Source organism: Sander vitreus, chromosome 7 (assembly GCF_031162955.1).
Source record: "Sander vitreus isolate 19-12246 chromosome 7, sanVit1, whole genome shotgun sequence".
Taxonomy (NCBI): domain Eukaryota; kingdom Metazoa; phylum Chordata; class Actinopteri; order Perciformes; family Percidae; genus Sander; species Sander vitreus.
In genome coordinates, this window is record NC_135861.1 from 24,218,202 (window position 1) to 24,231,495 (window position 13,294).

General features: G+C 41.1%; 1 protein-coding gene across 2 annotated transcripts; it reads left to right on the top strand.

Annotated features, from left to right (window-relative positions):
- The first annotated feature begins 1,166 nt into the window (after nt 1-1,166).
- LOC144521143 (uncharacterized) lies at nt 1,167-7,769 on the top strand. Of its 2 annotated transcripts, none has more exons than XM_078255504.1 (5): nt 1,167-1,694; nt 3,125-3,609; nt 4,089-4,155; nt 4,730-5,609; nt 5,747-7,769. In XM_078255504.1, coding segments are annotated over exons 1-5 (1,713 nt in total). In that variant the 5' UTR covers nt 1,167-1,415; the 3' UTR covers nt 5,749-7,769. The 2 variants fall into 2 exon arrangements, with proteins under 2 accessions (XP_078111630.1, XP_078111629.1); XM_078255503.1 differs by having other exon boundaries at nt 1,168-1,694; nt 3,122-3,609.
- The last annotated feature ends 5,525 nt before the right edge of the window (nt 7,770-13,294 follow it).

Sequence of the window (13,294 nt, forward strand, 5' to 3'; positions counted from 1 at the left end):
ATTGTATTAATTGGATTGCTAATACAAATAAAGTCTCTCTCAAATAAAACATTGCATTGGGTAGTTTGATCATTATTTTACTTTGGAGTTGTTGGTGCATGGAGATGGTTGTGGTTTGACATCATCTTTTCCCAGCTGATTGTTTATATTGTAGCACAGCAGCTTGTGAAACTATATTTATCTTACAGCAAATACATAATGATACTGTGGTTGTTTGTTTTTGCTCATGCCCTTCCTGAGTCTTGATTGAGCCTCTCATAGCAAGAGGGTTCTGGTGTTCTCTTTGTGCCTCATGGGTCTAAATGGCCTGTATTGGTGTGATTAGGAGTGGTTGTCTGTCAATATGTGTCAGCCCTGTGAAGGACTGGTAACTTGCCCAATGTGAGCTGGGATAGGCTCCAGTCCCCCCACAACCCTGCAAAGGACAATGAAACCATTTGCCCAATACAAACACCATAAAATCAGAAAGCACAAATGGAACCGGTATGACAGGAAACGTCAACAAGCTGTAATGGACCCCCCTCACCCATATCAACAATACATTCTGAATTGACAAGATAAATAGAAACAAGATAAAGGGAAATTAGAGATACATAAAATGTAGCACCAGTTGTTAATAATAATAAAACGAGAAAGATTAAAAAAAAGAAAAATAATTAACATGAGGATAAACAGGCGATTTAACCAGCGTTCAGATGGAGTGTGAGAAAGTAGCCAAGAAGAGGCTGAAGGTAATCTTTATTAAAAATGTGCCCTTTACACATTCTGTGCATGTCCCTGAATGTGTCTCATAGCCAAATTGTTAAAAGCACGCTCTAGCTATTAGTAGGCTACAAAGGAATAAACTATTATCTTAATTGACTGATAATAAGGGTACTATAAATTAATCATTGTCAGCAATATTGTTTTCTTGTAGCCCAGTCATGTCACATCGTTAAAACCTATGGTGGCCCATCGACAGAAGAGTGTCATGTCTGCATGCCACCCACATGCAGCCCTGGGCTCAGTGGACCCAGCAGCTGAAGCAAAAATAGCGCAGAGTAAAGGTAGGCTACGTGTAGTTTTTCCATTAGATGACAGCAGCGCACATGGTGGTGGTGAGACTTAGCCACTCCCGGCGGCAGCCCAGCCCTTCACTCGCCCTTGCTCTTCCTGAATGGACGATCACGCTGCCTGCAGTCCACGCCTCCCTGTCAGACTGTCTCATCCGCTGCTCTGAGTCTACAGTACCTCTTTATCAATAACTCGCTGCAGCCTCTCGGTACTTTATTGCGCGGTGATTGAATCCAGCTCAATTTGTGCGCCGCCGCTTGAAGTAAATCAGCGCTTACACAACGGTCCAGTCTTTCTGACCCACCGGCTCCTTGAATAACACCTCTCTGCCTGGCTGGAACATCGTGTCCTTTGTGGGGAAGATGACTGCAAAGCATCGAAGAGGGAAAGGCAACCACAAACACGAAGATAACTTTTTCAAAAATGAAGTTACGGAATCAGAAGTTCGCACAGGAGTGGATAATCACTCTCTCCACTTGGTTTTATTTCTGCTAATTGTAATTGGCGGTGCCACTGGCGCATGGTTTTGTTTCCAGCAGCACCAAACTTTAACCTACTTAACAGACAATCTCATGGGCATGCAGATGAAAATAGTCAAACTACAGTCCTCCCACGAAGAAATGCGACAGTCAAGTAGTGAGGTAAGGAATTAAAAATAAATAAGTAGCCCCCTGTGAGAATATGATAGTCACCTGAGTTTGCATCCATTAACAGCACAAGACGCCTCCTGTGATGCCCTTTATATCCTATATGAAGAAAAAAAAACCATAAATCTTTTCATGAGGTTTCTAATTTGCACAAACACTTACTAAAGAACTAAATAAGAAAGGCCTGAGCACATGCTCACACTGCTCTGCCACTTACAAGTAAGGAAAGTTAAGACCTGCAGGCCTATCAGATTTCAAAATGCCAACAGCCTGACTGGAGTGAGTACAAAACGCTATTTCTAATATCCATACAGCTGCCCACGTTTGTAATGAGGATTATTCTTGACCTACTACTGCAGGGACTTTATCACTGAATATACAGCAAATCTACTCAGTATTAAAGATCTCTGTGGAAATATGTATAACACAAGTCAAGAACATGCTTCCAGAGTTGTGCAGAGGATGCTGCCAAAATAATAAACAAAACTAGTGCCAGGGCTAAATTTAGTCTGTGAGTTTTGGTATGGAACACCAGTTCAGAGGCGGCTTTCTCTGAAATGACAAAATAGGCTATGTCTAAATACTGTGTATGATTCCATAGACTGGGTACTTATTCCCCTACTTTATCAGCATGAATGAACTGACCCCGGTATGTCACTGCAAACAGTTGTTCATGGCTGCCTTGAGTTATGTTTCACTCTACTTTGACGTTCATGGTATTCCAACAATGTTTAAGTTGCTGTATGCAACTTCAGGGAGATGAGCAAGACTTTTCAAAAGTACATCTTCCCTCTTTCATGCACCTTAGGTTCAGGCAATTCAATGTGATAAAAAAATTGCACGAGAACAGCTGTGCTTACTCAGTCTTGTTACAGACATATTTCCAGTACCAGCAGTAAAGTGTTTTTTGTTACTGATATGTTTGCCACTGCAGTTGCAAAGTTTTACCAAGTACGGTTTTACTGAGCTGTCCATGCACGATTTAGGCCTGTTCTGATTGGTTGTTTGACTACTTGGATCATCTAGGGCAGTACATTTCTTGGAACATTTGATTGACAATAATTGGGATTTCATGAAAAATTAAACCGGTTTTTCCAAATGATTCCAAAAAAAATGCATGCTTCTACAGCTCATGCCTGCATCAGTGGGCTTAGCGCTAAGCAGGCCTAGTCTTGCCTATAATGCTTATATACCCTGATATGGTAGGAGAAATGTAGTTTTTGTGAGTTAATTAATAAAAGACCTGTATATAAAAGCATCTCTGTCATCTCAGAAGTTCGGTAACATAACATCATTTTCTTGTTTTTGGAGTCCACGTATTAGGTAGTTATGAGACTGTCAAAGCACCAGCTCAGTGAGAATAGATAGTCCCTCCGATTGGCCAGCTCGACTTAACATCCCACCTGAATGTCTCTTTGCAGCAGCACGTTTCAGAGAGCCTGGAGACCCGCCTGAATGCCCTGGAGGACTCTTATGCTTTGGCCCAGAAACAGGTGGGCATGGCCTTGGCTACAGCTGAACAGCTCAAGGCGTCTGACCTGCCCTCTCAGGTGATTTCACTCCACACGGAGATGAAAGCCCGCCTGGCAGAGATGCAGCAGGCCACAGTGTCTCTGGAGCAGCTGAGCCAGCTGCAGACCATGTTGAAAGGGAAGAGTGAGGAGTTTGAGGGTGTCAGGATTCATGTGGAGGGCCTGGCCACACTGAGCGCTGAGCTATCCCAGAAGGTTGAGGTCTTGACAGGGAGCGTGGGAGAAGCGGAATCAAAGCTGGAGGACAGAGTTGGACAGGTTGCCACGCTGAGTGCCACCCTGGACGGACAGGCCGCCGAGGTGCTCCGACTGAAGGAGCAGCTGGACACCTACCAGACTCAGCTTGAGGCCAGCACACTGGAGATGGCTACCGTCAGGTAGGTTGTGAAAAAAGCAGCAGCTTTTTGGAGCTGAGGAGAAAATAGCTCACCTCCTCTGACCCATAACTTTATGTTGACTTTGTCAAAGCCCTGTTGGCTGCCACTGTCTCTGTGTTGTTCTAGGCCAGTGTCGGTAGGCCTCATAGTCACATTGTAAGATTGTCCTGATCTGTTTGAACATTTCTACTGTTTCAATTGATGTTTGGAGCTGAATGGTTTGCATAAAATGTCCTTTTGTATGTAAAATGAGCGCTCTTTGAAGCTTATGTAAACATTATGTACATGTTCCATTCTTGCACATGTCACATTAGAAGAAAGTAACGTAATGGGAGGCATATCTGTCTTCCGCCAACACAAGTGTTCAAGCTTCAAATAATACTAAATTATTAGTATTATTATTATATGACAATCTTTTCCCACAGTTAATAACTGCAAAAACATTGTCTGAAACAGAGATTTCCCTTCCTGTCTTTCAGAGCGCTGCTTGAGAGTGAACAGTCCCAGCGGCTCCAGCAGGCCAGTGTGGAGGAGCAGCTCAGTACGGTACGTCAGAGTCTGCAGGATAGGAAATCAGCAGCCCAAAGTCTGAACTCAGGGCTTAACTGAAAAACATACAAAAGCAGGTTACCCAGGAAATAGTCTATATTCTTGACGTTCCACTTCCGGGATTGCTCCGGTGCCGCAGGAAATTCCCCCGGATTCATGTACTTTCCGTTTCCTTTCGTTTTCTTTGTGTTGGAATTTCAGTTTTATAAGCAGTTGTGTATCATTAGTTTATAGTCAAACTATAATGGCAGAACATGCGTGACATTCTGTCAGCACACATGGTCTCTTTACTATTTATGTTCACTGTGTGCCCAAAGGGAACCATAATGAGATTTTCATCTCATTAATTTCAAGGAGCTAATTGCCTGGCATGGAGTCTCTGGTGTATTCACATCTCCACTTACATTCGTACAGTATAGATTCTTGTTATGTTTGTCATTTGTCTCTCATCACATTTACAGAGACACCTTGGTGGTCCAGATAGCAGACCTGTAAATGTTTTTCTGTGCAGTCTGCAGCCTACTACTGTATGAACTAATATGCATTATTCTATTGTGTTCTATTGTTGTAGCCGGTGGGACAGACTGAGGAAGGGACAGCTTCCGCAGCTGAGGAAGAGGCTGCTCCTGCAGCTGAGGAAGAGGCTGCTCCTGCAGCTGAGGAAGAGGCTGCTCCTGCAGCTGAAGAAGAAGCTGCTCCTATACCTGAAGCAGAGGCTGCTCTCGCAGCCGAAGAAGAGGCAGCTGCAGTAGCCGAAGAAGAAGAAGCTGCAGCAGCGGAAGAAGATGAAGCTGCAGCAGCAGCGGAAGAAGATGAAGCTGCAGCAGCAGCGGAAGAAGATGAAGCTGCAGCAGCAGCGGAAGAAGATGAAGCTGCAGCAGCAGCGGAAGAAGATGAAGCTCCTGCAGCGGAAGAAGAGGCAGCTGCAACAGCTGAAGAAGAGGAAGCTCCTGCAGCTGAAGAAGAGGCAACTGCAACAGCTGAAGAAGAGGCGGCCTCTGCAGAAGAAAAGGCAGAGGCAGATGAAGGAGCAGAGGCCAGTGAAGGCGAGGCAGCTGCACAGGATGAAGCTGGTGTGGAGCAGGAGGAAACGGCTCCTGCAGAGGAGGTGGAGGCAGTAGAGGAGGATCAGACACAGCCGGACGAGATGGTTGCTTTATCGGAAAAGACAGCAGAGGGGGAACAAAGTGAAGAAGAGCCTGAAGAGGAGAACCAGGAAGCACATGAAGAGGAGAGCCACAAAGCAGAGGAGGAAGAGGAGGAGGAAGAGGAGGAGGAGGAGGAGGAGGAGGAGGAGGAGGAGGAGGCGGCAGTGTCTGAAGGAGAGAATGGACTGGGAGAGGAGGAAGTGTCAGAAGAAGAGGAGCAGCAGCAGGATATAGCAGCTGAAGAGGAGGCTGATGAAGAAAGAGAGGAGCCATTAGAAAATGATGCTTTACCAGAGGATGAATGTAAGTAAGGAGAGAGAGAGAGAAAAAATATTTTTTCCTTTTTAAAATGGCTTTATTGACGTCACTGCATTTGATAAAACAACATCAAATATTGTCACACCCCTCCAAATATTTTCTTGTTCTGTTATGTTTTGCAGAGTACAAGTCACCAGAAAGGGATTCTTTTCCACACCGGACATATCCACCAAGGAGAATTGAAACTTTCTCAGTCTAAAATCAGTCTTCAATGACAAATACCGTATGAAAACATTATTGATTGCTGTTGTTTAGGTGCAGTATTCATTATGTGGTTGCTCTTTTAAAGGCAGACGTCAGTTAGAAGAAATCAGTCGCTACATGCTGGAGTTCAAGCTGAATCCTGTGCCTCAAAATATGACATGGCTGTTAAGTTATGTAGGAGATGAGAAATTCAGGGTTTACCTGCCAATAACAACCTCAAAAGCCTTAAAAGAACTGTCTTTCTATGGAGCACTTTCCACTCTTAATAACTCGCCCCTTTAAAAAAAGGTTAGGTTCTGAACTAAACTGGAAAAATATAAAGCCAATGACATAACAGCAAGCAAATGCAAAAACATTTTCATTAATGCACTTGAAGCCATAAGTAATGCCTGTCTTGGTGACATTAACTGTCTTTTTGTCACTGCCTGAAATGTATCCTGAGAATTTTGGAAGGGGAAAAAAAACAGTTGCAATAACTTGTGTATGTATCCCAGTTGTTTACACAGCCAACTAAAGTGCTAGCAAAAAAAGCATCTTTGATTCCAGAATATTTTTAAAGTATAGGAAAAACTGTAGTTGATAGTTTTTTTTGTTTTTTTTTTTTACTTTTAAAAGTACATATGTGTTTCAGTTCTTTAAAACTTGCTTTTATCTAGCACTTTTTTAACTGATTACAATTCCACTCAAACCTACAGTAAACACCTGTAGCATTGTAAGATACAGTGGTCTAAAAGTCCTCTACCAAGAACTGTTTCAGCAATATCATTCTACTGCTTTAATACTTTTAATTTGAATGTACACAATTACTAATCAGTTCAGACATTGCATCATTTAGTACTCTTGTGGGTCTTACAAATAACTATGCATATTCTATGCAATATTTAATAAGCAGTTGTTTGAAACTTTCAACTGCTTTTTCAAGAGTTTAGTGAAGGACCTCAGGGACAAATTGCTCTCCAGATAGATGGAAAACTATTACACTACTACAGCTAAAGCATTAAAATGCCACCCTGGAAACTGATTACATGACAAAACCTGTCCTTTAACTAAACCGTACCAACATTTCACTGTTGATAACCAGAAGCCTTGAATGAAAAGTGCAGGTCAGTGCAAGAGTTCATTAAAAACAGTCAAGCAGTAGCTGAAATACACAGGTTCCAGATCGGCTATGAACCAAACAGAAGGACTACTTTACACCGCAGAGTCATGTTAGGTGTTTTAGCTTCAGGGTGTGCAGAAAAGGAGTTTCCCAGCAGGACACTAACCCTAAACATGGATTGAAACTATGCCAGGACTGAAGGAGGAGCGAGGAGTCACCTGATCTCAACACTGCTGTACTGTACCTGCACATGTCTGGGAATATTAGAAACAATGCACAAAACATCCGGTCAGAACCCAAGACTGTTTCTCCAAAATGCTCTGAAGACAACTGGAATAATGTGAATTCTCAAATAACGCAGAAACAATGTGCAAGCTGTGATTAGGGCAAATAGTAGACATAGCAATTATTAATAATATCAAATACATTGTTGTGAAAATGACCTCTTTGGAGACATGACAAATGTTTGTGTATTCATGCTTCACAGATGGTAAATAAGTTTCTGATAAGTGGATTCAACAGAGTTCTTGGTAGTATAGTAATACTTTGGCACCACTGTTCATTTTACTAAGACTTTTCACTTGTACAAAATGCACTGTTTTTGCCAATGCATTGGTTAGTGTCAGTATGACATACGTTGTCATGTTTTTAAAATAAACCCTGGTTCTTTCACTTTTGTATACTTGATTCTGTGCTGTTTTATATTTAATTCATATAGATCATATTACATGACCAGTGCATGGAGCCAGGTGAACGTAGTCCCTAACAAATGCACTATTTACTCCTACTTACTAAATGATTGCAAAAAACATCAGTCCCCAGCTGTTTTATTAAAACGTGCATCTTTTATGTGGAATAAAACAATCTTTTAAGCATAGGCATTGTATGTAATACACATGTAGCCACAAATCATAATGAGTATTAAATAGAATGTCTTTTTTTGTTTGTTTTTTTCAATGTTTTCATTGCAAATACAATTTTCAACAAAAGCCCCCAAGCAGCTCCCCTACATCTTTTTCTTTTACAAACTGGTCAATGGCCTCCAGATCTTCTCATACACCCCCCAATTTGCCTCTCAATATATATGTCAGTCCCTCCATGGACATACATAGCACCATATTCTTCATCCAAGCACCAATTGTAGGTGCCTCCATTTTCTTCCAGATGAGAGTTATAGTCCATTTTGCCTGTAGCAACAAACAAAAAAACTATATTCTTGGGGTTTCAGATTCAGATTTGTTGGATACAGGTGTGGCAAAATCACCTTAGGGTCAAGTGGAATGTTCACAGACAAGATGAACATAGTTTTATTGATCACCTCCCTCCAGAATGTTTTCATTTTGTCACAATCCCAGACACAGTGCATACATGTTCCTTTAGCCTCATTACCAAATGGAATGGCTTAAGTGAAGTGTGTATAGACTTGCTTGCATTAGACCTTTGGTAGACAGAAAGTCTAAATTGATTGTGTGTGCATCATTAAGATAGGCCGGAAGTCTCTCTCTCTCTCTCTCTCTCTCTCTCTCTCTCTCTCTCTCTGCACTCTAGCCTGTTAGAGTCATTTTGTTCAGCCTCTCCCACACATCAGTGCTGCAGTGTCTCAGTCACTCAGTCTCTGACCTTCCACAGGGACCATGCAAGCATTTGTTCCCAGGTAAGTTTCAGAGAGACTGACTCATGCTGTTCTATTCCTGGATTCTTATTTCACCTATTACATTTTCAGCCTGACAAGCCACTGTTTTGGCAAAGCTCCCAGTCCTCCTGTTTGTCATCTTAATGTGAAGTAACGATGCTCTGTACAGGTGCTGCAGGCCACATTGAACTGATATATTTTGAGTTTGTAGTTTGTTACTTTAGGGGCTGGAAATCAGTCCCTTTTTTTGATCTACTTGATTCGCTTGTTTGTGTACATTAGTAATTATTGGCTGAGGGATATTATTCTTAGCAACTATGTTAACAAATTAATTATTAACATTGTTTATTATGTAGCTTAAGAGGAGCATTTTTGTAAATATTGGTTGCACATTTGGGTGGATAAAACCTAAACATGTTTGTAATTGTTACAGTTAATGAATATGTATACATCTTCAGCTGGGATAGCTGCAACTTGTTTTGTGGTGGATTATTTTACTGTGTCATTTCTCGTCTATATAGTCCATAATATCATATGCTTTGTACATTATACAGTGTGCGGCAACCAGCCCGCTAACTCTCAGTCAGGATTCAGGGTGCCTCCACAACTGAGAGATCAATACCAGTAAAAGCGTAGCAGAGGAGGGGCAGGCAGCTCTCTGGGTAAAACATGAGCCTCTCCACTGATGCTTGCTCAGCTCTTTCTGCACGTCTGTTAAGCCTCTTGCGGAAATCAAGCTCAGGTCTTAAAGTACAATGAAAATGCATTTTCAGAGTATCTTGCCTCCTTAATTTGATGTATTTCCTGTTAAAATCATAATGGTGCATAATGCAGGGAGAAATGATTTAAAAGTGTAAATCAGTGGGATGTTACACCTGCTGATGCAGCATGAGGTACATGCATATATACACTGCATTTATTATTATTACACTGCATTTATTATTATTGACATGTACATTTTATATTTTAAATGTTTATAATACTTTTCATTAAATCATTGCATTTCATTCATTTGCTACTGAGTATTTAGTAAAATAGGGTTTGGGGGTGGGGGGTCGATAAGGGCCTAACAGGTTGATTGAACCATGCTGTCCACACCAACAAAACAAGACACATCACTTTCTAAACAGTGCAAATATGCACCGCTTAAACTTGTTTTGTGCTATTTAAAATATATAAAAGGTCAAGGTTCTTTCTGTTTGTCTAAAAGTAAAAAAAAGTTGAAGAAAAAGTTCAACACTGATACAACTCTATGCTGCTTCACACCGTTTTGGAGCACTAAGTTACAATATACACAATATACAGTATACTGTGTTTGTTGGAAGGTGTTGTTGCTGTTGACCTATATTATTGATTTTGTTACTTATAATTCAACTTATAATTATGGACACCTCTCCAACACAGCTGTGGATCATCATGTAATCACGATTTGTATTTAAGCACTATGCACCATGTCACTTTATTACTACGTCTCTTGAGAAAGGTCAATGTGACCGAAACGTCGACCGACCAAAATAAACCAAATGCAGATGTGACAAGTGTGGGCAGGAATTTTACTTCTATTTATTACAATATTATAAAATAATTGCCCCATTTGATTTGATGTCATAATCGTTGATTTTAATTTGCTGCCTTGTGTAGTAAGCATGGTATAACCTGGGATTTAAAAAAGTGCTCCATAGAAAAAGATTATTATTATTATTATTATTATTATTATTATTATTATTATTATGATGTAATTGCCCTGATCAGAAATTGTATACTTTGAAAGGTGTGCATATCCCTATTGTACATTTCTGGGACAGTGCCATGTAGAAGTCTTCTTACTTTAAATCTTTATGTTTACTGTTTTCTTTTTCACTGACCCAGGTCGTATCTGACCCCGGTCAGGGATGAAGAAGCGGAGTCTCAGAGGAAAGCGAAGTCTCGTCATGCCAGACAGACCCGCAGGTCAACACAGGTAAAGAACAAATGGCTTACAGAAGTTGAGGTTTTATTATATTGTGTTTGACTGTTGACAGTGATAAAGCTGTATGAATGTCCTGCAGGGCGTGACTCTAACAGACCTGAAAGAGGCTCAGAAGACCAACAGCCAGCCTCCTCCAGACAGACAGACGGAGGAAGGAGGCACTCTGGATGAAAGGACCTGTCTGAGGAAAGGCATGATGGATGACGGACGAGTCAAAATCGGCCTGACAGAGTCCATGGAAACAACAGAGATCATTCCAAAATGGAGCAAAATGGACGAGGTTAGCAGGAGAAATGTATGCAGAAATCAGTTTAGGCTTTCTACTGCAGAAATGGTTGGTTTGTAACTTTGGAGGATGTTTGTGATTTAACTGTAACTTTGGATTTTTTTTTTTTATCTTTTGGATGTACAGCAGGGGAACATTGAACCCAGGTTAGAAACCCTCGCCGAGTCTCCGATTCCAAACCTTTCACATTCATCTATTGCTGGATCCTGTGGCCTGCTTTACTGCAACAACTCCTTCAGAGGTCAGAAAAGCTGTGTGTGTGTGTGTGTGTGTGTGTGTGTGTGTGTGTGTGTGTGTTTGTCACCCACATACCCGACTGCTGTATTGTTTTTCTTTTCTTGTGACCTAATTAAAATCCATAAGTAGAAAAGTGGTAACCCTTCACTTTGTCTCAAACTGGGCCCTGAAGCATTGGTGTTACACCAAATAAGTAAATATGTCATATGGTATCTGTTAAATGATGTATGCATGTACAGAATATGCCAAAAAGCCATTCACAGATAAATAAATGTACAGTATGGTGTCATCATAGTGACGTTACTTATGCTTGGGGTTTATTAGACATCAAAGAGACCTCTACTTACAATAACTGTTATAAAACTCCAAAAAACAGAAATCCTAATAGTCTAATCTAGAGTTTGGGAGGGGCAGTGCTGTGTAAAAACACCAATCAACACTAATCAAAGCTGGAAATTCATTGTAATTAACCATGTTTTTACAGCTTTTAAGATGCCAAAACAGAAATAATGCATCACAGTCTGCAGTGGACTTTTGAGTCATGTCACCAGTTCATTGTGTCTAAGCCATTTTTTATAATATTAGGAAAAGTCATTAATAACAAAGGGATAAAACAATGTTGAGCTAAGAAAGAAGGCCCGGGTTCTTCCAGGACCCAAACAGAACATTTGGGTTAAATTTGTCAAAAAGTGTTCATTTTCAGCAGTGATTATTAGAGAAGTATACAATAGAAATACTTGCTTTATATGTGCAGCTGGTGAGAGATGGTGGAGAGATGAAAATCAGAACCCTGTTGAAGATGCAGCACAGCTGAGCCTTTCAAGAAAGCAGCAACAGAGACGACTCTGCAGTGACGTCGACGGTTCAGACTACAATACTGCAAAGGTATGAGGTGAACCTTTTAAAAAACTTGATTTGAGCTGCTCTGCTCAGTGGCTATTGAATATCATCTCAGTTGTGTTCCATCAGTACCAATAGATGGAGCCAAAGGATTTTCATATTTTATTTTTCATGCTTAGTTTTACCGAGGAGTATTTACAGTTAACTTGATACAAACATTGAGATCCCTTGAGAATATGTTTCAGTGTGCTCATGACATATTTTGGCCATCCTCAACAAAGTAAAAATGATGTCTTATTTTTTTTAAAGGCATCTAGATGTTAAATACTTTACAGCCGAGAATCTCACGTCAAAATCATTTTATTGTTCAATATTCATTAGCGCCATTGTTTCATATTCACATCCTGTTTCTCACCCGAAAGCTAAGTATGCCTCAAAGGCAGCCAAACTCTGTGCTCTGATGCAATATTTTCAGATGTACTGCAATCGTAGATGCGAAGCATGTGTTCAGAGATTGTTTTTACTAGAAGCGCTGGTTAATATCTTATAGAACGACAGGGGGGGAACAACCCCCCCCCCCACACACACACACACACACACACACACACACACACACACTCCTCCTGCTCCCTCTAAGTCGCTTTGCTTCCTCACATCACATGGCTAAAGTGTCTCAGCATACCATACCATATTGGGCCAACTGAGACGCTCTCTGCTTAGTCTTAGCCTAGGATTCAGAGGGATTGACTTTCTTTTCTCTTTCACCCTCTAAACTGATACTGTGTGCCCCTCCACCTGAGCGCTGCATGTGAAAAACCCTGAACCACATAACTAATTCCTCCTACTGGGTGCAAACTGGAAATCCACTTGAGTTTCAGTGAGGATAATCTATTAATCTGTGTTTTTCTAAAAAGAAGATAGATACCAAAGTGAACGGGAAGGAGAGAAGACACAGAGATGATAAGGATATAGATTATAGATGATACAGTTCCCCTGTGAGCTGACTCCAGGTCAGCGGCTCAGCTGTCCCCCACGGTGGAATCTGAAGCAGAGATCAGTTAGTAACATGAGAGTCTCGTAGCTTTACGGAGAGGACTATATCTGTCTGTGATAATCATATCGGGAGCATGACAGGCTGCCCATCACCAGAGCCGAACTTTGCATGACTCCATGATGATCTGAGCAGATTTTCCACCGTGACTTTCAGCAGCAGAGAGAAAGACAGGTGTTAGAGCAAAGTCTGTGCAGAGATCGTGGCGATTATGATAGAAGGAATTAGCAAGAGATAGAGCAAGCAAGACTATCTTTGCAGCCAATTCTATTACATCACCACTTTTGGGATTCAGTAATAAGATCCCGGCTGGTAGAACATCCTGCTCTTCCACATTTACTCCAAAAATCA